At 48.3% G+C, this 23,657-nt stretch overlaps 1 protein-coding gene and 1 long non-coding RNA gene across 29 annotated transcripts in view; one reads left to right on the forward strand and one right to left on the reverse strand.

Annotated features, from left to right (window-relative positions):
• CHD4 (chromodomain helicase DNA binding protein 4) overlaps nt 1-23,657 on the reverse strand; it is a 38,577-nt gene that overhangs the window by 13,743 nt on the left and 1,177 nt on the right. For 7 of the 28 annotated variants that reach the window (XM_077953357.1, XM_077953356.1, XM_015150908.3 and 4 more), the window contains exons 3-25: nt 19,797-19,918; nt 19,381-19,575; nt 19,073-19,191; nt 18,401-18,642; nt 18,053-18,180; nt 17,661-17,796; nt 17,345-17,523; nt 16,901-17,140; nt 15,032-15,235; nt 14,704-14,909; nt 12,588-12,719; nt 11,624-11,720; nt 10,771-10,962; nt 9,750-9,950; nt 9,424-9,561; nt 9,029-9,150; nt 8,727-8,900; nt 8,255-8,396; nt 8,033-8,164; nt 7,806-7,923; nt 4,409-4,533; nt 3,828-4,065; nt 3,500-3,675 (exon numbers count right to left, since the gene is read on the reverse strand). In XM_077953357.1, coding sequence (XP_077809483.1) covers nt 3,500-3,675; nt 3,828-4,065; nt 4,409-4,533; nt 7,806-7,923; nt 8,033-8,164; nt 8,255-8,396; nt 8,727-8,900; nt 9,029-9,150; nt 9,424-9,561; nt 9,750-9,950; nt 10,771-10,962; nt 11,624-11,720; nt 12,588-12,719; nt 14,704-14,909; nt 15,032-15,235; nt 16,901-17,140; nt 17,345-17,523; nt 17,661-17,796; nt 18,053-18,180; nt 18,401-18,642; nt 19,073-19,191; nt 19,381-19,575; nt 19,797-19,918 — 3,758 coding nt within the window. Of the gene's footprint in view, nt 1-3,495; nt 3,676-3,827; nt 4,066-4,408; nt 4,534-7,805; nt 7,924-8,032; nt 8,165-8,254; nt 8,397-8,726; nt 8,901-9,028; nt 9,151-9,423; nt 9,562-9,749; nt 9,951-10,770; nt 10,963-11,623; nt 11,721-12,587; nt 12,720-14,703; nt 14,910-15,031; nt 15,236-16,900; nt 17,141-17,344; nt 17,524-17,660; nt 17,797-18,052; nt 18,181-18,400; nt 18,643-19,072; nt 19,192-19,380; nt 19,597-19,796; nt 19,919-23,657 lie in introns of all 28 variants that reach the window. The other 21 variants (XM_077953351.1, XM_028829200.2, XM_028829199.2 and 18 more) reach the window with 5 other exon arrangements.
• LOC144332755 (uncharacterized) lies at nt 380-23,652 on the forward strand. Its single transcript, XR_013400816.1, has 2 exons — nt 380-1,329; nt 21,711-23,652. It is a non-coding gene; the product is annotated as an uncharacterized LOC144332755 (long non-coding RNA).

Consider the following 23,657-nt stretch of genomic DNA (forward strand, 5'->3'; position numbering starts at 1 on the left):
GTTAGAGTACAGAAGAGAAAAGAGATACGTGTGTGTACATATAAATATATATATGTTTTTGTTTTTTGTTTTTTGTTTTTTTGTTTTTTTTTTTGAGACGGAGTCTCGCTCTGTCACCCAGGCTGGAGTGCGGTGGCCGGATCTCAGCTCACTGCAAGCTCCACCTCCCGGGTTCACGCCATTCTCCTGCCTCAGCCTCCCGAGTAGCTGGGACTACAGGCGCCCGCCACCTCGCCCGGCTAGTTTTTTGTATTTTTTTTTAGTAGAGACGGGGTTTCACCGTGTTAGCCAGGATGGTCTCGATCTCCTGACCTCGTGATCCGCCCGTCTCGGCCTCCCAAAGTGCTGGGATTACAGGCGTGAGCCACCGCGCCCGGCCTTTTTTTTTTTTTTGGGGAGAGGGTCTAGCTGTGTTGTCTAGGCTAGAGTACAGTGGCATCATTATGGCTCACTGCAGCCTCGACCACCAGGTTTAAGCGATCCTCCCACACAGCTAGAACCACAGCATGAGCAACCATACTCAGCTAATGTTTTTATTACTTAGAGACGGAATTTCACCATGTTGCCCAAGTTGGTCTCCAACTCCTGGGCTCAAGCGGCCCTCCTGCCTCAGCCTCCCAAAGTACTGGGATTCTAGGCATAAGCCACCGCATCTTGCCCTTTCCTGTATTTTGAGCTATGTAAATTACTATCAAAAATAAAAGTTAAAAAATTTTTAAAAGAAGTCAACAGCAGCTGCAGTCACTAATCAAAGAACAATGTGTATACTTGTGTAGTCACCAACAAGGATGATCCACTTATCATGTGCTCTCCCTCCTGTCAATCACTTCTATTACATTCACTGCCACTGAAAGGAATGTGAGCATTCTATTAGTAGGGTCGTTTCTGATTGAACACTATAGTATGCAGACCTATGTCAGACCATTCAGCCACACTTACATATACACTGAGGTTGGACATATTACCTTCAAGAACAAAATCACAGGTAAGTATCAGGAAAACACAGCAAGGGGGATGGTTCTGAGGTGGGAGAATGAGAAAAGATGACAAAGACCACCAGAACCAACGCCAATTCAAAGAATCCTGAGCTGAGTGGTTTACAGAAGACCAGAAGAAAAAGGAAATTTTATTTTTCCATTTCATACTCCTCTACATCATTTGGGAGAGAAAAACATTAAAACAAGCCACACAATTCCTCACATACTATTTTCTTTTTTTACTATAAAAGACCAAGAAAGAGAAGGGAGGAGAATAAAAAGGTATAGACCGATTCTAATTTTTTTTTTTTTTTTGAGATGGAGTCTCACTCTGTCGCCAGGCTGGAGTGCAGTGGCGCAATCTCGGCTTCACTGCAACCTCCACCTCCCGGGTTTCAAGTGATTCTCTGCCTCAGCCTCCCAAGTAACTGGGACTACAGGTGCCCACCACCACACCCAGCTAATTTTTGTATTTTTCTACAGACAGGGTTTCACCATGTTGGCCAGGATAGTCTCGATCTCCTGACTTCGTGATCCACCCACCTCGGCCTCCCAAAGTGCTGGGATTACAGGCATGAGCCATCACACCTGGCCCGATTCTAATCTTTAAAACAACACAAGGAGGGGCCGGGCATAGTGGCTCATGCCTATAATCCCAGCACTTTGGGAGGCCGAGGCAGATGGGTCATGAGGTCAGGAGATCGAGACCATCCTGACTAACAGTGAAACCCCATCTCTACTAAAAATACAAAAAATTAGCTGGGCGTGGTGGCACATGCCTGTAGTCCCAGCTATTCGGGAGGCTGAGGAAGGAGAATTGAACCCAGGAGGCAGAGGTTGCAGTGAGCCAAGATCACGCCACTACTCTCCAGCCTGGGCGAGAGAGCAAGACTCTGTCTCAAAAAAAAAAAAAGAAAAAAACACACACACACAAGGAGGCCGGGCGCGGTGGCTCATGCCTATAATCCCACCACTTTGGGAGGCCGAGGCAGGCGGATCACTTAAGGTCAGGAGTTCTAGAATACCCCAGCACACATGGTAAAACCCCGTTTCTACTAAAACTATAAAAAAATTAGCCGGGCATGATGGTGCATACCTGTAATCTCAGCTACTTGGGAGGCTGAGGCAGGAGAATTGCTTGAACCCAGAAGTGGAGGTTGCAGTGGGCCGTGATCCCACCACTGCACTCCAGCCTGGGCAACAGAGCAAGACTCTGTCTCAAAAAAAAATGTAAGGCTGGGGCAGTGGCTCACGCCTGTAACCCCTGTAATCCAAGGCGGGTGGATCACAAGGTCAGGAAATCAAGACCATCCTGGCTAACACGGTGAAACCTCGTCTCTAATAAAAACACAAAGAAATTAGACAGGTGTGGTGGCAGGCGCCTGTAGTCCCAGCTACTCAGGAGGCTCAGGCAGGAGAATTGCTTGAACCCGGGAGGCGGAGCTTGCAGTGGGCTGAGATCGCACCACTGCACTCCAACCTGGGGGAGAGAGTGGGACTCCATCTCAAAATAAATAAATAAATAAATACATACATACATACATAAATAAAATAATAAATACATAAAAATAAACACAAGGAGACCTGGTGCAGTGGGTAACACCTGAAGTGCTTTGGGAGGCCAAGGCAGGAGGACTGCTTAAGGCCAGGAGTTCAAGACCATCCTGGGCAACACAGCAAGACATCTCTAAAAACATTTAAAAAATTAACCAGGTCTGGTAGCACACATCTACTAGGGTCACTCTTCAGCCCAGGAGTTTAAGGTTGCACTGAGCTATGACTGTGCCATTGCACTCTAGCCTGGATGACAGAGCCAGACCCTGTCTCTTTTTTTGTTGTTTTTTTTCTCTTCAGACAGAGTCTGGCTCTGTCACCAGGCTGGAATGCAATGGCGTGATCTCAGCTCACTGCAACCTCTGCCTCCTGGGTTCAAGCGATTCTCCTGCCTCAGCCTCCTGAGTAGCTGGGACTACAGGTGTGCTCCATCATGCCTGGCTAATTTTTTTATTTTTAGGAGAAACTGGGTTTCACCGTGTTGGCCAGGCTGGTCTCAAATTCCTGGCCTCAAGTGATGTATCTGCCTGTCTCAGCCTCCCAAAGTGCTGGGATTACAGACTTGAGCCACTACACCTGGTAGAGACCCTGTCTCTTAAATAAAAACCAGAAAACACAAAGAGACAGATTATCTAGGATCTTCTGCCTTTTCTCTAGAGAGATGAGGTAACATTCAAAATTTTATGTGTAAGGTTTAATAAAACACGTAAGAGAAAATGACATTCTGGTAAAGAGCCAAAATAACTGTTGTGAGCATATTTGGTTGTAAGTTTTCTGACAACCAAGGCAAAGATGAAAATCTGATTAGTCATGTTATCAGCCTTGTTTTCAAAGGAAGAGGTGTATCAATTCATCAATGTAAGAATTTGCCTATAGATGTTTTCCTCTTGTCTCAAATACCACCTTGGTCTCAATTCCAATTTTCAGACCAATCACCAAGCACAGGATTGCCTTGGATTCATACTCACCCCCATTTCTTCTTCCCGTACCACATACTGGGCCACTTTGAATGAGCTCAAATATTCATTCATGCCCTGCAATTCTGTGTCTTCAGTCTCATCCTGGTTACGGTCCAGCAGCCGTTCAATGGCCTTATCATCGTAGTGGATAACACTGCTATCTTCTCCCTCTTTGTTGTCTCCTCCTATAAAAAATCAAGGGCCCACATCCCCAAAGTCAGCTTCAGCAGCTGCAGTGGAAAAAGCAAGTCCCACAAGACCCTTGGTATCAAAGATTCTCCCTAAACTTTAGAGAGGCCAAGCCCCACACCAAAATGTAAGTTCCTGACTAGCTCACCTCCATCAGTGGCTTCATCCTTGAAAAGTTCCTCAGTGCCAAATTTGAGGATATCATCAAGCTCCTGTTTGGACATAGATCCAGTCTTGGAGCCCAACCCAGGCCGTACCACTAGATGCGTCAGCATCATTTTCTTCTTTGCCACCTGCGTGATGCGCTCCTCAACTGACGCACGGGTCACAAACCGGTAGATCATTACCTTTTTATTTTGCCCAATCCGGTGAGCTCTGCTAAAGGCCTGGAGTTGAGCAGGAAATAAAGCCAGAAATTGTATTTTCCTGGTGCCACTCTTACCCTGACTTCCATATAGTATTCTAAATTCGGCACAAGACAAGGTCTACAGCCTGCCCTCATAGGAAACTTCCTTTTGCACCCCTGCCTCCAGACACCACCCTCTAACATGTTACCCAAAATAGGACCACAGCTAACCAAATTCTCTGGCTTACAATAAGGTAAACAACACAAAAAGAATAATCTGTTGTTTCTCAACTAAAAACCGAATTCCAGATGGTAGAGTGCTCATAGAGGCCACTATGCCTCTAACATGTTACTTATTAAGGCTGCCTGCTGCCTCTGCTCACCTGAATGTCATTATGGGGGTTCCAGTCAGAGTCATAGATAATAACTGTGTCAGCAGTGGCCAGATTGATTCCAAGGCCCCCAGCTCGAGTGGAAAGCAAGAAGCAGAACTGCTGAGCACCTGGTGCTAATAAAGGAACCAAAAACACCATTAGAAGTGTCTCCTAAATTCCAATTCACAAATGTAGTTTAAAAAATTAAGCCGGGGCGGTGGCTCAAGCCTGTAATCTTAGCACTTTGGGAGGCAGACACAGGTGGATCATTGGAGTTCAAGACCAGCCTGGCCAACATAGTGAAACCCTGCCTCTACTAAAAATACAAAAATTAGCCAGGCATGGTGGTGTACACCTGTAGTCCCAGCTACTCGGGAGGCTGAGGCAGGAGAATCGCTTGAACCCGGTAGGCAGAGTTTGCAGTGAGCAGAGATTGCACCACTGCACTTCAGCCTGGGCAACAGAGCGAGAGACTCTATCTCAAAAAAAAAAGAAAAATTAGCTGGGCATGGTGGTGCACACCTGTAGTCCCAGCTACTCAGGAAGTTGAGGCAGGAGAATCACTTGAGCCCAAGAGTTCAAGGTTATAGTGAGCTTTGTGCTACTGCACTCCAGCCTGGGCAACAGAGCAAGACCCCATTTCTTAAAGAAAAACGTCAGAATAGGCCAGGTGCAGTGGCTCACGCCTATAACCCCAGCACTTTGGGAGGCTGAGGTGGGCAGATCACCTGAGGTCAGGAGTTCGAGATTAAGCTGGCCAACATGGTGAAATCCTGCCTACTAAAAATACAAAATTAGCCAGGCATGGTGGCAGTCACCTGTAATCCCAGGTACTTGGGAGGCTGAGGCAAGAGAATCGCTTGAACCCAGGAGGCGAAGGTAAAAAAGAAAGAATGTCAGAATATAAAACCTCATAGGCAAACACCACAGTAATAATCATTGTAAGCAAAGTCCACTGATGGATACTAAAATCAGTGTGAAAGTTTAAGGAGAAACAGGACACTGACACAGTCTCAAATATCTCCCTCAAGCTATTTATCAATCACAATTGGGAACAAGAGAAACTTTACACTGCAGAAACTCAACAGACACCACCTTAACCAGTGATCAAGTCATTACCAGTAAGGGGACATAACACATGTCCGTGCCCCAGTATGATGCATTGAAAAGGAAACATCATCGGCCGGGTGCAGTGGCTCACAAGGTCAGGAGATCGAGACCATCTTGACCAACGTGGTGAAACCCCGTCTCTACTAACAGTACAAAAATTAGCCGGGCATGGTGGCGGGCACCTGTAATCCCAGCTACTCGGGAGGCTGAGGCAGGAGAATGGCTTGAACCTGGGTGGAGGTTGCAGTGAGCCAAGATCACACCACTGCACTCCAGACTCCAGCCTGGTAACAGAGCAAGACTGTCTCAAAAAAAAAAAAAAAAAGGAAAGAAAAGAAAAGGACACAACATCACCTCTGTGGCATTCTTGCACAAAATGTCTAATTTAATCAAGAGAAAACATCACACAAACCCAAACTTAGAGCCATGCTACAAAATAACTGACCAGTGTTCATCAAAAGTATCTATATTGACCGGGCACAGTGGCTCGCACCTGTAATCCCAGCACTTTGGGAGGCCGAGGCAGGTGGATTACCTGAGGTCAGGAGTTCGAGACCAGCCTGGCCAACGTGGTGAAACCGTCTCTACTAAAAATACAAAAATCTGCTGGGCATGGTGGCGCACACCTGTAATCTCAGCTACTCAGGAGGCTGAGACAGGAGAATCGCTTGAACCCAGGAGGCACAGGTTGCAATGAGTCAAGATCGTGCCACTGCACTCCAGTCTGGGCAACAGAGTGAGACTCCATCTCAAAAAAAAATCTGTATCATGTAAGAAAAGGAAAAAAAATAAATGTCATAGATAGCAGGAAGCACAATAACTAAATGGACCTGGGATTGGATCCTGAAACAGAAAACAGACATCAGGAAAAATTGGTGACATCCATTGAAGGTCTGTCATTTATAGTATAATACCAATGATAATTTCCTAGTTTTGATCATTGTACTGCAGTTATGTAAGTTATTATTAAGAGAAGCTAGCTAGTTGAACAGTATACATGAACTCTCTGTGCTGTTCTGTAACTTTTTTCTAAGTCTAAAATTAAAATAGGCCGGGCGCAGTGGCTCACGCCTGTAATCCCAGCACTTTGGGAGGCCGAGGCGGGCGGATCACAAGGTCAGGAGATCGAGACCACGGTGAAACCCCGTCTCTACTAAAAATACAAAAAATTAGCCGGGCGCGGTTGTGGGCGCCTGTAGTCCCAGCTACTCGGGAGGCTGAGGCAGGAGAATGGCGTGAACCCGGGAGGCGGAGCTTGCAGTGAGCCGAGATCGCGCCACTGCACTCCAGGCTGGGCGACAGAGTGAGACTCCGTCTCAAAAAAAAAAAAAATAAAATAAAAAAAATAAAAAGTTTTTTTAAAACAAGTAGTAGTGACACTGAGTACAGTGGCTTATGCCTATCATCTCAATACTTTGGGAGGCCAAGGCAGGAGGACTGCTTGAGCCCAGAAGTTTGTGATCAGCCTGGACAACATGGCAAGACCCCATCTCTTCAAAAAAATTTTTTTAATTAGCCAGGTACAGTGGCTCAAGCCTATAGCCCCAGCTAGTTGGGAGGCTGAAGCAGCAGGATCACTGAAGCCTGGATGTGGGTCCAGGTTGTAGTAAGCCATGATCATGCCACTGCTCTCCAGCCTCCGCAACAGAGTGAGACCCCATCTCAAATAAACAAAACAAAACAGGCTGGGCATGGTGGCTCGTGCCTGTAATCGCAGCACTTTGGGAGGCCAAGGCGGGCGGATAATGAGGTCAGGAGGTGAAGACCATCTTGGCCAACATGGTGAAACCCCATCTCTACTAAAAGTACAAAAATTAGGTGGGCGTGGTGGCACGCACCTATAGTCCCAGCTACTTGGGAGGCTGAGGCAGGAGAATCACTTGAACCCAGGAGGCGGAGGTTGCAGTGAGCCAAGATCGCACCACTGCACTCCAGCCTGGGCAACAGAGCAAGACTCCATCTCAAAAAAAAAACAAACAAAAAACAAAAAACAAAACAAAACCCTAGTAGTGTCTACTGAGGCAGATAAGTCTGCTAGTAACTTGCTATTTGAGCTTGAACAAGTCCTGACCTCTTGCTTGCCCTCAAGATACAATGCTTTCTTCTTTCTAGCAGAAAGAACAAAGACCCCAAAGGAAAAAATCTCCTAGGAATAGTCCAATACATTCTTCCAACTGAGACATTCAAAAGCTTTACTCTTCCATCTCAAATGACAAAGCCCGAAAAGAACTACACAGAAAAGCAGATGCACAAGAAGTTACAGAGGATTCCTGAAACTAAACAACTTCTCTCTCACCATTGAAGCGGTCAATGGCCTCTTGCCGCATGTTCCCAGTGATTCCACCATCGATGCGCTCGTATTTATAACCTTCATGTTCCAAGAAATCCTCTAGCAAGTCTAGCATCTTGGTCATCTGTAAAAGGAGCATGGTTTAATTATGGAAGAGTCAGATGGTAACCCTTTCCTGAGGTCACTGAGGGCTGTCTATGACTGTTCCCTAAAGCTCCCAGTCCACATGATACCTGGGAAAAGATGAGTACACGATGCCCACCCTCTTTAAGGTTCTTGAGCATTTTCTGCAGCAGCAATAATTTCCCAGATGCTCTGATTAGGGCACTGCCATCATACATGCCATTAGGCATCTTAGGGGCCTCCTGAGAACAAAAGCAAAGAAAAAAATATTAAAAGAAAGCACATATGGAGGAGTCCCAACCCAGGGAAAAACAGGAGGTGGCACTACATACCATTGCAGCCACAGGGAAGAGGTATGGATGGTTGCAGCACTTCTTAAGATCCATCACCACATTTAGCAGAGACACCTGGTTGCCACCACCTCGGGCATTGAGTGCTTCAAAATTTCGAGTGAGGATGTACTTGTAGTATTTCCTACATGGCCAAGGTAGAAAGACAAGTTAGACTTGAGAGGCTTTCGGTGACTAATAATGCAGGCCCAACAACTGAGATCTTTCTTCCAACACATCCCACTTTGGCACTAAGGACACCTAACGCACAAGCACTACCACCACCATTTTAAATACGGAAAGGTATAACTTAAAATAAGTAAGAACCATGTGCTCCAGCGCCCTAGCATCAGGTTTCTTTAGGCCTTGCTTGCTCCTGTCACCAGATGCCTTGAAGCTGAGTGAGGGAGGAATAGGAAAGACTGCAGACTGGCAGATGTCTAAATGGAGTCTGTTTCTGTCCCTCCCAACTCACTTCTGCATAGGGCTCAGCTCCACACGCACAATTAGTTCTGTCTTGGAGGGCATATTCTTGAACACATCGGCTTTCAGCCGCCGCAACATGTGCGGCCCCAGCATGTCATGCAGTTTTTTTATCTGGTCCTCCTTGGCAATGTCAGCAAACTCCTCCAAAAAACCTTCCAAATTGCTTCAGAAAGAAAAAGGAAAAAGTTATTGGAGAAGGAGAAGGGAAGAAAGAAAAGTGATACAGGAAATGGGCAACAGGAAGAATGAGAAGCACAATTATGAGCCGATTACAGATAAACACATACTTACTGGAACCTCTCGGGGGTGAGAAAGTTGAGCAGATGAAACAACTCTTCGAGATTGTTTTGTAATGGAGTCCCAGTCAGCAACAACTTGTGCTGGAGTGAGTAACCATTCAAGACCCGGAAGAACTGGTGAAGCAGATGGAAAAATGTGAAATCCAATGAAAACACAGCTCTAGTAAATCTCTACCAAATTTCAAGTTTTTCACTGCCCAATAGTTAAGCATCCCACTCCCCACATTCTTCTTAAAGGCCTGGCCACCAAGGGCTGTCACATACAAGGAAAGAAGGCAGAGACAATTTTTCTCTCTCCTCTCCACCTGCAAGTCTTCCCCTTAACAAATTGGGAGTACTAGAAAAAACTCAAAGTCAGGGCTCCAACATCCCTCCCTCAGCCCTCACCTTAGACTGATTGTTCTTCAGCCTATGGGCTTCATCCACGATGAGGCAGGCCCAATCAATAGAGCCCAAGATAGCCATGTCAATGGTGATCAATTCATAGGATGTCAGCAGCACATGGAATTTCACAGATGCCTCTTTCTGCACATGAAGGCAACTTGGTCACTACTAGTCACCTTCTCTCATGTAATCACAACCCGGGGACTGACGGAATGTTTTCCTCCTCCCAGGATTACCCTTTTGCCTCACCAAGGACCAGATCACAAGGAGGTAAACTAAGCCAGAAGCTGCAACTCTTTCTCTAGGGTGGCTTCCCTGCCCTGAGATACCTTCATGCGGGAGGCCTTCTTGCCGCCACGAATAGCATTGTCTTCAAAAGAGAACTCATTCTCTCGGATGATGGCACGGCTGTCCTTGTCACCCACATAGGTTACAACATACATGTCTGGAGCCCACATTTCAAACTCCCGCTCCCAGTTGATGATGGTAGAAAGAGGGGCACTCACTAGGAAGGGGCCTTTGGAATGACCCTTTGAGGAAGAAGAGGAAAGTCAGGACTGAGGGCCCCCGCACACTGCAACCCCAGTGAACGCCCAGCACCCTGCTGCCCCTCAAGCCGAGCCAAGGACTGACACCTGCGCTCCTGCTCCTGTTCTCACCTTCCTCCATACACATGCCCAGCCTGTGCCTTTCCAAAAAGACAAGGTCCCACCATAACTACAAGTCTTATCTCTCCCATTAAGTCTTTCTATACTTTTTTCCTGAGACAGAGTTTCACTCTTGTTGCCCAGGCTGGAGTGCAATGGTACAATCTCAGCTCACTGCAACCTCCACCTCCCGGGTTTAAGTGATTCTCCTGCCTCAGCCTCCCAAGTAGCTGGGATTACAGGCATGCGCCACCACGCCCGGCTAACTTTGTATCTTTAGTAGAGACGGGGTTTCACCATGTTGGTCAGGCTGGTCTCAAACTCCCGACCTCAGGTGATCCACCCACCTCAGGCTACCAGTGCTGGGATTACAGGTGTGAGCCACTGCGTACAGCCAAGTCTTTCCATACTAATTCTACTCGTAATTCTACTTCCCTCAACACATAATCATTCCCCTAGAACTGAGACTCTACGGACCCACTGCTAATCCTACTCAGGGCTCCACACCCTCAAATCTTCCACTACGTACGTATGTTTATCCACTATCACATTTATCTACTATCTATTAAACACATGTGTACATGTGTTTATCTATTATCCATAGTGTTCTTGAAGGTCAGAGACCAATTTTTTTATTCCTTTATCAAAGGCTTCAAACACAAAATATCCACACAAAAAAACTATCAGCCCCAGATTTCCTTACCTCCTTGTAAAGGGAATAGAGGAAGACTGCTGTCTGTACAGTTTTCCCAAGGCCCATCTCATCAGCCAAGATGGTGTCAGTGCCCTGAGCCCAGGAGAAACGCAACCAATTCAGACCCTCCATTTGATAGGGGTGCAGGGTTCCACCTGTAGCATCCAGGTACTCTGGCTGTCGCTCATACTTCACTGTTGGCTGAAGGATGAAACAGAGAAGTCAAGAGCTGGCAAGGAACCCCCTTCCTCCCCTAATACAGCAGCTGCTTCCTCCTCTCTAGTCTTCACGGATCCTCCTGGGGAAAAGCTACAAAAATTCTGAGGGAAGAGATCCCCTATAATTACTGCAATTTCATGTTCACTTTAGGGTCCTCCAGGAAACAGGGTTTAACCAGACAGATCTGATTTTGGTCCTACATATCACTGAGGAAAAACACATCACAGACTCCCTACCAATACAATAATTCTACTAGTCAGGATCTACCAGGTAAATAATGTATGTCCCTGTTAGATGAATCTTTTTAACTTTAATCACCCTCAAATTACACTGTACAAACAAAACCCAGAGGAACTGAGCCTGAATTAAGCCAGATTCCAACGTAAGTTCATAAAAGCTAGGCTATGTGACCCCTCCCCCTAGATAACACTTCTTCAGTCATTCAAAATACACCTCCTTTTTTGTTCTGATGACAAAAGAAGAAAGTAATCCCAGTGCTTTCTGATATATAGAGACGTGGAGAAGTGGGGAAGCAGACTTGAAGTGATCTTTTCATTACCTAAGAGTACCATCATTAGACTGCAGCAAAGATACACTGTCCTACCCAACAATCTACCCTTCAGTCCCTTCCACTCCGACTCACATCAACTGTTGGCGTTTCTGGAGGTCTCTCCAACTTTCGAAGCTTCACCTTCTTGAGCTTCTTGCCTGGTCGGCCTTCCTCACCCCTCATTAACTCCCTAAAGAAGAAAGACGTCACGCAGCTGCCCAAAGTCCTTTTCTATAGAAGAAACAACTTGCCCAGGCACAGAGGCTCACACCTGTAATCCCAACACTTTGGGAGGCTGAGGCAGGCAGGTCACCTAAGGTCAGGAGATTGAGACCAGCCTGGCCAACATGGTGAAACCCCGTCCCTACTAAAAATACAAAAATTAGCCAGGCGTGGTGGCAGACGCCTGTAATCTCAGCTATGAGGCAGGAGAATTGCTTGAACCCGGGAGGCAGAGGTTGCAGTGAACCGAGATCACACCATTGCACTCCAGCCTGGGGGACAAGAGCAAGACTTCGTCTAAAAAAAACAAAAAAAAATTAGTTGGGTGTGGTGGTATATGCATATAATCCCAGCTACTCGGGAGGCTAAGGCAGAAGAATCGTTTGAACCAGGGAGTCAAAGGTTGCAGTCAGCCAAGATCATGCCACTGCACTATAGCCTGGTGACAAAGCGAGGCTCCATATTAAAAAAAAAAAAGAAAGAGGCCGGGCGCGGTGGCTCAAGCCTGTAATCCCAGCACTTTGGGAGGCCGAGACGGGCGGATCACGAGGTCAGGAGATCGAGACCATCCTGGCTAACACAGTGAAACCCCGTCTCTACTAAAAAATACAAAAAACTAGCCGGGCGAGGTGGTGGGCGCCTGTAGTCCCAGCTACTCGGGAGGCTGAGGCAGGAGAATGGCGTAAACCCGGGAGGCGGAGCTTGCAGTGAGCTGAGATCCGGCCACTGCACTCCATCCAGCCTGGGCGACAGAGCGAGACTCCGTCTCAAAAAAAAAAAAAAAAAAAAAAAAAAAAGAAAGAAATAACTCTATTCCTCACCCAAAATCACTCACCTGTGATTCCAATAGCTCTGCTTGAACAGGTCGTAATCCTGGATCTCCACATCCTCACTCTCCCAAGAAGCCTGATCATAAGGTAAGTCCCGCCACTTGATCAAGTAGTGGACGTGGCCCTTCTTGTCCACACTGCAAGTCAAGGAGAAAAAACCCTCAGAGCCAGAAAAAGCAACCCTCCTCACTTGCTCTCAAAAACTGGCAATACCGTATGTTCCACACCAGACCTCTAGGTATGCCACAGATCACACGTTTTCAGAGCCTCTACTATACCAGTCTTTGACCAAAAATTATCTCTAATTTATACTTTCCTAGTTACACTCAAACACCAGAATTCAGTCAATTAATAATTAACATAGAGTGTTGGCCAGGTGCAGTGGCTCACACCTGTAATCCCAGCACTTTGGGAAGCCAAGGCAGGCAGATCACTTGAGGCCAGGAGATCAAGACCAGCCAGGCCAACATGGCAAAACCCCGTCTCTACCAAAAAAAATTAACCAGGCGTCAAGCCAGGCGCAGTGGCTCATGCCTGTAATCCCAGCACTTTGGAAGGCTGAGGCAGGTGGATCACAAGGTCAGGAGTTCAAGATCAGCCTGGCCAATATGGTAAAACCCCGTCTCTACTAAAAATACAAAAATTAGCAAGGCGTGGTGGTGCATGCCTGTAATCCCAGCTAGTCAGGAGGCTGAGGCAGAAGAATTGCTTGAACCCAGGAGGTGGAGGTTGCATCAAGCTGAGATTGCAGCACTGCACTCCAACTTAGGTGACAGAAAGAGACTCCATCTCAAAAAAAAAAAAAAAAATTAGCCAGGCACAGTGGCACACGCCAGTAATCAGAGCTACTCCGGAGACTGAGGCAGAGAATCACTTGACCCTGAGAGGCGGAGGTTGCAGTGAGCTTAGATCATGTCACTGCACTCCAGGCTGGGCCACAGAGCGAGATTCTGTCTCAAAAAATAAATAAATAGGCCACACACGATGCCTCATGCCTGTAATCCCAGCACTTTGGGAGGATGAGGCGGGCGGATCACGAGGTCAGGAAATTGAGACCATCCTGGCTAACACAGTGAAACCCCGTCTCCACTAAAAATAAAAAATTAAAAAAAAAATTAGCCAGGCGTGGTGGCGATCGCCTGTAGTCCCAGCTACTTGGGAGGCTGAGGCAGGAGAATGGCATGAATGCGGGAGGCGGAGCTTGCAGTGAGCTGAGATCGCGCCACTGCACTCCAGCCTGGGCAACATGTCCGTCTCAAAAAAAAACACAATAATAAAATAAATAAATAAATAAATAAATAACATAAAGTGTCAGGCGCAGTAGCCCCGCCTGTAATCCCAACGTTTTGGGAAACTGAGGCAGATAGCTTGCTTGAGCCCAGGAGTTTGGGACTGCTGTGAGCAGTGATCACGACACTGCACTCAAACCTGGGCAACAGAGCTAGACTTTGTCTCAAAATAAAGCATGGTGGCTCATGTGTGTTAATCCCAGAACTTAGGGAGGCCAAGGCAGGCAGATCACCTGAGGTTAGGAGTTCAAGACCAGTCTGGCCAACATAGTGAAACCCTGTCTCTACTAAGAGTACGAAAATTAGCCGGGTATGGTGGCAGGTGCCTATGCCTAGTTACTAGGGAGGCTGAAGCAGGAGATTCACGTGAGCCCAGGAGACCGAGATTGCAGCAAGCCAAGGTTGCACCACTACACTCCCGCCTGGGTAACAGAGCAAGACTCCATCTCAAAAAAACAAACAACCAAGTATGGTGGCTCACGCCTGTAATCCCAGCACTTTCACCTGAGGTCAAGAGATCCAGACCATCCTGGCCAACATGGTGAAACCCCGTCTCTACTAAAAATACAAAAAATTAGCTGGGTGTGGTGGCTCGCGCCTGTAGTCCCAGCTTCTCAGGAGGCTGAGGCAGGAGAATCACTTGAACCTGGGAGGCAGAGGTTGCACTGAGCCGAGATCACACCACTGCACTCCAGCCTGGGCGACTGAGACTCTGTCTCAAAAAAAAACCAGTGTCTTCCAAATCTAAGTTGCCGGTGACATCCATTTTCCCAATCCCTTCAGCGGGAATCTCCCATGGAGACTGCCTATCTCCCATGTGCCCAGCTGGTACCTGTGGTTGAGGATTCGGTGGATCATCATCCACTCAGGTTTTATCCCATAGCGATAGAAGCGTTCCTCCATCTCTGCAAATTTAGGGTCCTTGTTTTTTCGTTTTCGGCTTTTTTCTTCATCACCACCAAAGTCCCCAGAAGGTGGCTCATCCATATCATTCTTCCGCTGATAGTTTCGGAACATCACCTGACAGTGCAGCTCCAGCTTGGAGCGGAAAGAGAAAATCAGCCACCAAGAAGCTGTGTTCATTCTTTCTATCCACAAGGCTCTTTTACCACTATCCTATTCATCGTAGCCCCTACATCTCCAGCCTATCCTCAACTTACCTGCAATTCAGAAACCCAGGAGCAGTGCCAGTAAGACATGCCTTGCCATTTCACAAAGAACTGCCGCTCTGGCCGCCCCTCCAAGGGCTTTGGGGAGGGCGTGTTGGGATCAGCATCTGGAGGCCGAGGCACTGGTGTGGGAGATGGTGGCTGACCCCACTTCCAGATTAGGATCTTCTGCACTTTGCCCTTCAGAGCTGGACACTGAGGGAAAAAGAGACAACTTAATCTCAAATCGTAACCATGGGAGAAGGGACAGCCCACAGTCTCAACTTTATCAAAGGACGATTAAGATCTCATTTCAGGCCTGGAGCAGTGGCTCATGCCTGTAATCCCAGCACTTCGGGAGGCCGAGGCGGGCAGATCACGAGGTCAAGAGATCGAGACCATCCTGGCTAACATGGTGAAACCCTGTCTCTACTAAAAACACAAAAATTAGCTGGGCATTGTGGCACGCGCCTGTAGTTCCAGCTACTCGGAGGGCTGAGGCAGGAGAATCACTTGAACCTGGGAGGCAGAGGTTGTAGTGAGCCAAGATTGCCCCACTGCATTCCAGCCTAAGGGACAGGACAGAGAGAGACTCCGTCTCAAAAAAACAAAAAGATCTCATTTCAAATAAAATCTAATCCCAGGACTCCTCCAGGGAGAGAATACAGGTTGAGGACCTCTCATGTGAAATGCTTGGGACCAGAAGTATTTTGGATTTCCCACTTCTGGATTAGATACCTATCTAATCCTAACCTGTGATACAATTCTCTCTTCATTTCTGGACATCATCCAGGATTTCCATGCCACTATCACTCCTATCCGCTTAACAAAGCCAGTAGTTAAGACTTCAACAAGCAGCCAAAAGAATCAGGAAATCAACAGACTTAAAGCACAGAATTCCTCCCTTAAGCAATCTAAAAGCAGTAAGTGGCCCTATTAAACATTCTAAACTGGCTGGCACGGTGGTACACACCTGTAATGCCAGCACTTAGGGAGGACAAGAGAGCAGAATAGTTTCAGAGCAGGAGTTCAAGACCAGCCTAGGCAACATAGTGAGACCCTGTCTCTACAAAGATTTTTTTTTTTTTTTTTTTTTTTGAGACAGAGTCTTGCTCTGTCGCCCAGGCTGGGGTGCAGTGGCCGGATCTCAGCTCACTGCAAGCTCCGCCTCCCGGGTTTAGACCATTCTCCTGCCTCAGCCTCCCGAGTAGCTGGGACTACAGGCGCCCGCCACCTCGCCCGGCTAGTTTTTTGTATTTTTTAGTAGAGACGGGGTTTCACCGTGTTAGCCAGGATGGTCTCGATCTCCTGACCTCGTGATCCGCCCGTCTCGGCCTCCCAAAGTGCTGGGATTACAGGCTTGAGCCACCGCGCCCGGCCAGATTTTTTTTTTTTAATTAGCTGGATGTGGTGGCATGCACCAGTACTCCTAGCTACTCAGCAAGAGGCTGAGATAGGAGGATCACTTGAGCTCAAGAGTTGGAGGTTGCAATGAGCTATGACTGCACCACTGCACTCTAGCCTGGATGACAGAGTGAGACCCTGTCTCCAAAAAAAAAGTTTTTTAACAAAAAAATTAAAAACATTGTAAGCTACCAAGACCCTGAGGCAGGGTGTCAACACAGAGACACATGTTCTCAGCTAGAAGAACATTGCTTCATCTCCTCTTCAGAGAGCTGGCAAAACATCAACTCCTCTGTTTGAAGTCAGTCCTACATTTTCCCAGGACAAAAGTATCCCAACACTATAGGATAAAGGAAAACACCTTTCTCAGGGTTGAAAAGCGCACAGTTCCTCTCCCGCACCCCAGCTTCACAATACCCTACATAGAAAAGACTACACTTTCCACATCTATTGCCCTGGCTGAGATCAGTCACTCACCGTACAACGGGGACAGAGCCATTCACCGTTGGGGATCTCTGGAAGTGGGGGATTCAGGCAGTGGATATGGTAGGAAGAAGGACAGGTATCGCAGCAGAGCAGCTCCCCACCATCCTTGCAGACCCGACAGAATTCCATATGGTGGTCATCCTCCTCTTCGAGGTCTCCCCCAACCTCTTCCAGGATCTCCTCACCCTCCGAATTGTCCTCTTTAGCTTCCCACTGGATGCCTTCCTTCTCCTGCAGTAAACGACCACAGATTCAGATTATTACCCCCACCCACCCACCGAAGTCTGAAGCCAGTACCCATCATTCCTTTGAATGCTTCCCAAAGCTCACAACCCGCAGCACCAGCATTTCGATTTCCATCCAGGCCCCAAAGAGCTTTACTGTCCCACCCTTCTTCTCATGAGTTCCAAGGGGCCACAATGGCCAGACACTCACGCAGTGTGGGCAGCTCCACTTGCCCTCAGGAGCCTTCTCCATGTCGGGATCCAGGCAAACCATGTGGTAAGCTCGGGGACAGGTATCACACAGGATGATCTCACCGCCTTGCTGGCACACCTCGCAATAGTCCTGGTGGTCTGTCTCATAACCATCCACAGCAGTCACCTCCTCCTCGCCTGGGCAAGGAAGAGGGAAAGCCCAGTTATTAGAAAAAAACTACCTCCCCCCACCCCCAACCCCTATCTCCTTAGGGAGATTCTTCCCCAATCACTCCCACCTCATCCCATCACAAATATACAGAAAAGAAACACACCTTTCTTTTTCTTTTTAGTGGTTCGGAGTTTCTTGCGGCTGCGGCTACTACGGCTGGTGGAACCATCAGAAACAGAATAGCTATTGATACTGGCATCATCGAAGTCAGATTCCACATCTAAGTCATCATCCTCACTCTGACAGGATGAAAAAGAATAAGGTTAGACATTCAAGCCAAGGGGAAGGAAAGAGTGGCAGACAAGGGAGTGCTCTCTCACTGAGGATACCAGAATCTCAGCAAGCACTGTTATACAGGGAGCCGAGTCTCATCCTGTTCTGTGGGTAACTCCCCACATTCTTATGTGCCTACTATGAAGGACAGGTCCTGATATAAGGTCACATCCTTTCTAGTATACATGGCACCCTCCCTAAAGTGATGGGCTGGGCTCTCACCGAGGATCTCTTACGCTTAGAACCAAAACCTCCCAGCTTGATTTTCAGGGGAGCTACTTTCTTGGGTTTAGGCTTCTTGGCATCAGGTACACGAGGGCTGCCCTTGGGCTTCCTCCGAGCATTGGGACCTAAAATCAGGATACATCCAAATATATAAAATACCACATCACCAAAGATGGGAAAAGATCTTCCCCACATTCAGATGCCCAAACTTCCCTCCAAAATTCAAGACTCACTCCTCCCTCCTATCTCCTACCTTAGGGCTGACAGAACACCATTCCCATGCTCTGTCTTTGACATCTTAAGCCCACACTAGACACCCCCACTCCCATTTGAACCCCATTTCACCTTTGCCCTCCTTGGTCTTGGCCTTGCGGATAGGCACCTCCACAGGGGGAGGTGGTGGTGCAACCTCAGTGGCTGTCACCATGCTCTCCACCACAGCCACCGCTGCTGCTGCCGCAGCTGCCACTGATGCCCCAGAACTGCCTTTGAAGGGATTGTTGGTACTGAACTCCCGCCATTTTGCACCCAAAACCATCATCATCTTGGAGACAGCAATCTTGGGATTTTTTGCAGCAATGAGGGGTCTGGTGGAGAAATGGAGAAGAGCAGAGAAAAATGTTTAAGAATAAAAGAGGCCGGGCGCGGTGGCTCAAGCCTGTAATCCCAGCACTTTGGGAGGCCGAGACGGGCGGATCACGAGGTCAGGAGATCGAGACCATCCTGGCTAACGCAGTGAAACCCCGTCTCTACTAAAAAATACAAAAAACTAGCCGGGCGAGGTGGCGGGCGCCTGTAGTCTCAGCTACTCGGGAGGCTGAGGCAGGAGAACGGCGCAAACCCGGGAGGCGGAGCTTGCAGTGAGCCGAGATCCGGCCACTGCACTCCAGCCTGGGCGACAGCGCGAGACTCCCTCTCAAAAAAAAAAAAAAAAAAAAGAATAAAAGAAAGAAAGAGAAGAAAGAAGAGATAATAGAAAGACTCTCCTCCCCCTTCCGCAAGCCCCTCCTGTTTTACCTGACAAACTGGCTGAAGGCCTTGTAGTTGGTGAGGGTTCGATAATCCTCCTCTGAGAACACGTGGTCAATGTCTTCCATGCCCCAGTCTTCCAGGAGCTGAGCAGATGATTTAGGCTCCTGCAGAAAGAGCAAAGTCAAGCACCTGCCACCTAGTGCCCACACTTGCTAAACAAATTTGTACTGAAAAACCAGAGTAACAGAGTTAAAAGGAAAAGAAAAGAAAGTGTTCTAAAGGGCAGTAGGATGTCTAAGAAACAAAAGGACAAAAGTTTAACTGTACAAAGAAGAGGATGCAGGTCCAGGCACCTTTGAATCATCATCATCGTCATCCTCCTCCTCCTCCTCCTTCCGCTTGGATTTGCTCTTCTTCTCTTTCTTAGGTCCAAGCTTCTTCTTCTTCTTCTTACCAGGGGTATAGTCGCTGCCCTCACTGTCTGAGCGCAGAGCCACCTCTTCCTCCTCCTCCACAAACTCTGGCCCCTCCCCAGAGCTGTCCCCCAGCTGCCGGCATAAGAGCATACGCTGGAGCAAGGAAAGGGGGGGAGAGGGAGACAGACACACACATGCTACACACATGCTGACCTCAGGACAGCCCTGAGGCTCATCCCCAGAACCTGGCCCACCACTCCTAAGAAAGAAACAAATGCCCTCAGCCCTTCAACCCTTCTCAGAGCTCCTCCCTTCTTCTTCTGGTTCCCCGTAACATTCAGTCACCCACTCACCTCCTTTTTTTGGCGCTTGCTCTTAGGGATTTTAGGGTCCCGAGGTTTCTTAGGCTTTTTCTTCTTCTTGAGCTTTGGAGTCTCTGTTTCTGACAAATCCTCTTCTGGGTCCTCTTCATTTTCTACATGTATTTGGCAAAGAGTGGTAGGCAGGGAAAAAGATCAATAGCAAAAGGTTAGGCCCTAATCCAGAGGCTTTAGACTTTATTCCCCACCTCTTGTCCCAGATTCCTCTGAAGAGAACTGCTATACTCTGTACAGAAGGAAGCTGATACCCAGGACAAAAACAGACAAAGAGAGAGCTGTATATACCCAAAATAGGCCTGCCAGGCCAGACCAGGCCCACCTCGGGCAGCTGTCCAGACCCCTGCCTCCTCTCTCCCATTCCTACCAGCAATCCTCTAGATGTTCACCAGTACAGCTGAACTGAGCTGCTTAGAGTTCACCATGTAAGAGAACTAGATTTAGGCCTCCTATAACTGGCCACCAAGTATTCTATAAACTAGGGAATGAGAATGAAAGATCCTACTCAGAAAGCAAAAACTATACAATATACCTTCCCAGAACAGGATCAGTTCAGGGGTCTCGGAAACCACATCCTTCTCCAACCACTTTGAAATCATCACTGCTCAAATTAACCAGAACCTCTAAGTCCTAGGTTCAGGTGCCAGACCAATCTCATGCCCACTCCCAAAATACAATTTCCTTTCCCCATCTCCAACCCTAATGTTCCTCCTCAGCTTCTCCTGGGTCAGCAGCCTCTTCTCCCTAGGGGCCCAAATCAGCCCAGCTGTCACCATCTCCCCCTGCACCCGCCCCCCAGCAATCCTCCTCCCATCTGGCTCCACCTCCTCCCCTGGCTGGAAGCACACACAAAGCCTGGGGTAACACTGAAAGCTCCTGGGCAAGGATAGGTGGGAAGGGGCACACAGAAGGCCAGGAGGCAGCTTCCTTTGTAACAGACATTCACACCAGACTCCCTCTTCCCTCCTCTCTCTCCCTCTTTCCAAGCCACCCCCGCCCAAGTTGGGGGGGGGTAGAGAAAGGAGTGGAGAGAAGAAGGGAGTGCCTCACCCACTGAGGAGAGGGAAAATGGCTCCTGACCGCAGAAGCCAGTCCAGGGCACCCAGCTGCCAACATAGGACAGACAGGAAGTGGCAGGGGAGGGGGCGGGGTTGACAGAGGGGGGGTGGGGTTGACAGAGGTGGGGCGGGGGGGAGACTGCCCTCATAGAAGCCTCCCCAAATTATTATCTGGCCCCAAGTCCAAATGCCACCTACTCTGGGATGACACGGTTCACAAGAGGCCACCCTAATGTCCTAAGCAAGGAAACCCAAGGAGAGCGAGACAAACATGAAGGTAATACTAAGGGAAGAACTCGATTACTCCCTCAATCACAATTATTTTTTCAGTCATCAGAGCTGAGATTTAACAAAGGCTCAGTGGACCTGTGGTCAGGACATACAACCTTCTCCCCAAATTTCTGATACCCAAAAGATTTAGTTTGAGGAATGGAGGCCCACAAGAAGCCTCTGAAGCTCAGCTTCCTCACCCACCCACCCCCACCCAGAGTCCTATCCAACAAATATGGGAATGTCTGCACAAAAAAAAGGAGCAGGACCCAGACAGTGGTAGAAGATAACATCCCGGCCGGGTGCAGTGGCTCATGCCTGTAATCCCAGCACTTTGGGAGGCTGAGGCGGGCAGATCATTTGAGATCAGGAGTTCGAAACTAGCTTGGCCAACATGGTGAAACCCCATTTCTACTAAAAACACAAAAATTAGTCGGGCATAGTGGTGGGTGCCTGTAATCCCAGCTACTCAGGAGGCTGAAGCAGGAGAATCGCATGAGCCAGGGAGGTGGAGGTTGCAGTGAGCCAAGATCGTGCCACTGCACTCCAACCTGGGTGACAGAGTGAGACCCCGTCTCAAAAATAAAAAAGAAAGTAATATCCCTCCTTCAATCCCTGACATGCTCTTAGCTCTTAACCCCCAAAATTAGCCCTAAAATGTCACTGGCTCCCCACTTCTTGAGCTAGACAGACACTAGGGAATGAGACATTAGGCTGGACAAAGCACCATCAGCCTCCCTGCTTCTCAGCCCAGAATAAGACCAGGCACAAGAAAGCCCCTCCCATTCCCCCTTGGGAATGGAACACCAGCCCGGATTTCACCAGAATCATTTTCTTCAGGGCTTTTCCCCAACAATCCCCAAGTCAACCCCCAATCCCCATCAGCTAGCTATATCTCACCACCCCCATAAAAGCTGGAAGAGGAGATAAAGATAACCCATAGAGGCAAAGGGGACATCCTTCCATGCACACGGAACCCCCAAACTTCTCAAGCAAATAATATGCTGAAATGGCAAACAACAAACTGACTGAGATATAGAGGAAGATTTGGGAAAGGGACAGGAATGGGGTGTGGCAAGTGGAAAAAGTGGGTCATGCTACAGCTCAGGACAGAGTTCACAGCTCCTGCGCAGCTCCCAGTCAACATGAAAGGCAGCCCCAGCCCAAGGGGACAATGGGAGGCCAAGATGTGGAACCCACAATGTCTAGGCAGCACTACTGTTTCTCATGCCCCTCTCAGAAGGACGGGGTCCCCTTACCAGCACCACCACCCTGCCCTCACCCTGGGCAAGGGCATGGAAATCTGCCCCTCTACCCTACACAAGGATGAAACCAAGTTTCTCATCCCAACAGCCAAGACTCCATGACAACACTAACCCCTCTCCTAAATGGCCTCAGGTTGAAGTCAAGACTTCCAACTTAAAAAGTACCAAATGTGAAAGCATCTCTCCCAGACCACCTCAACTTCCGCTGAAGCTAAGAAGAGAGAAGGCAGAACTGAATGATGCTGGATGAGAAACAAAATCAGGATCAGCAGGCTCCAAAATGAGAAGAAAAGTAGAAGCAGAAGGAATGAAGAAATGACACATAGGAAAAAAAATGAACCTAGAAAACATGAAGGTCAAGGAAACAAGTAGATGACTTAGCTAGGGACTCTGAAAAAGGACACAGAAGAGAAAGACATCTGCTTAGGAACATGACATCAACCATCATTTGAGGATAGACAAGGGCTCCCCCAATCAGGCAATGTAGTTATAACCATACGGGTTTGGCCAGTTCATGGAGCCACCCCAAAACACAGATAGAGCAACCCCTAGCACACCTACACAGACGCTTCACACTGCTAGCCTAAACGCCAGGCTACCTCATAGAGGCAGAAGCCAGTAGGAAAAAAGCCAAAATTATGTCCACTCACCAAGAGAAGAGAGATGCCCTCCCTTCTTTTGCCCCTCTTCACTAGGCTATTACATCCTTCCCAAGCCCCCATCACTTCCCCACTCAAAACATTCCAGCAATCTGCCTGGCTAAAAGCACTCCAGATCCTGCTGAGGAGCGCGATTCAAACTTCACACAGCTGAGACAGCACAGAAAACCGGTAACTGATCAGAAGCTAAAAATAATCAGATAGAGTGTAACCAGCACTCCCTCTTTCTTTTCCACAGCGGCAACCACAGGATCCTACTAGCACAGATACCGGGCTGGTCTTTCAAATAGAATCCTCAATGCCCCCCTCCGCCACCACCACAAGCCTCCAGGGGTCCCAGCTACCTGCATTCCTCCGAGGACCCACACACAAGGTAATGCCTGCCAGCCCAGAGAGCTCCCTCAACTGGGAACTGCAGAGCATTCCTCAAGACAGAGTGCAGCAAGCTGGCATCTCCGTCCGCGGTGCCCAGGAGGCACATGGCTTCCACCCCCCTCACACCAGAGCTCCGCAGAAGGGAACCACTCCCTTCGGATGCCCTCCACCTCCGGCTCTGCACAGAGACAGCCGAGCAACACAGTCCTG

Source organism: Macaca mulatta, chromosome 11 (genome assembly GCF_049350105.2).
Source record: "Macaca mulatta isolate MMU2019108-1 chromosome 11, T2T-MMU8v2.0, whole genome shotgun sequence".
NCBI classification, from domain to species: Eukaryota; Metazoa; Chordata; class Mammalia; order Primates; family Cercopithecidae; genus Macaca; species Macaca mulatta.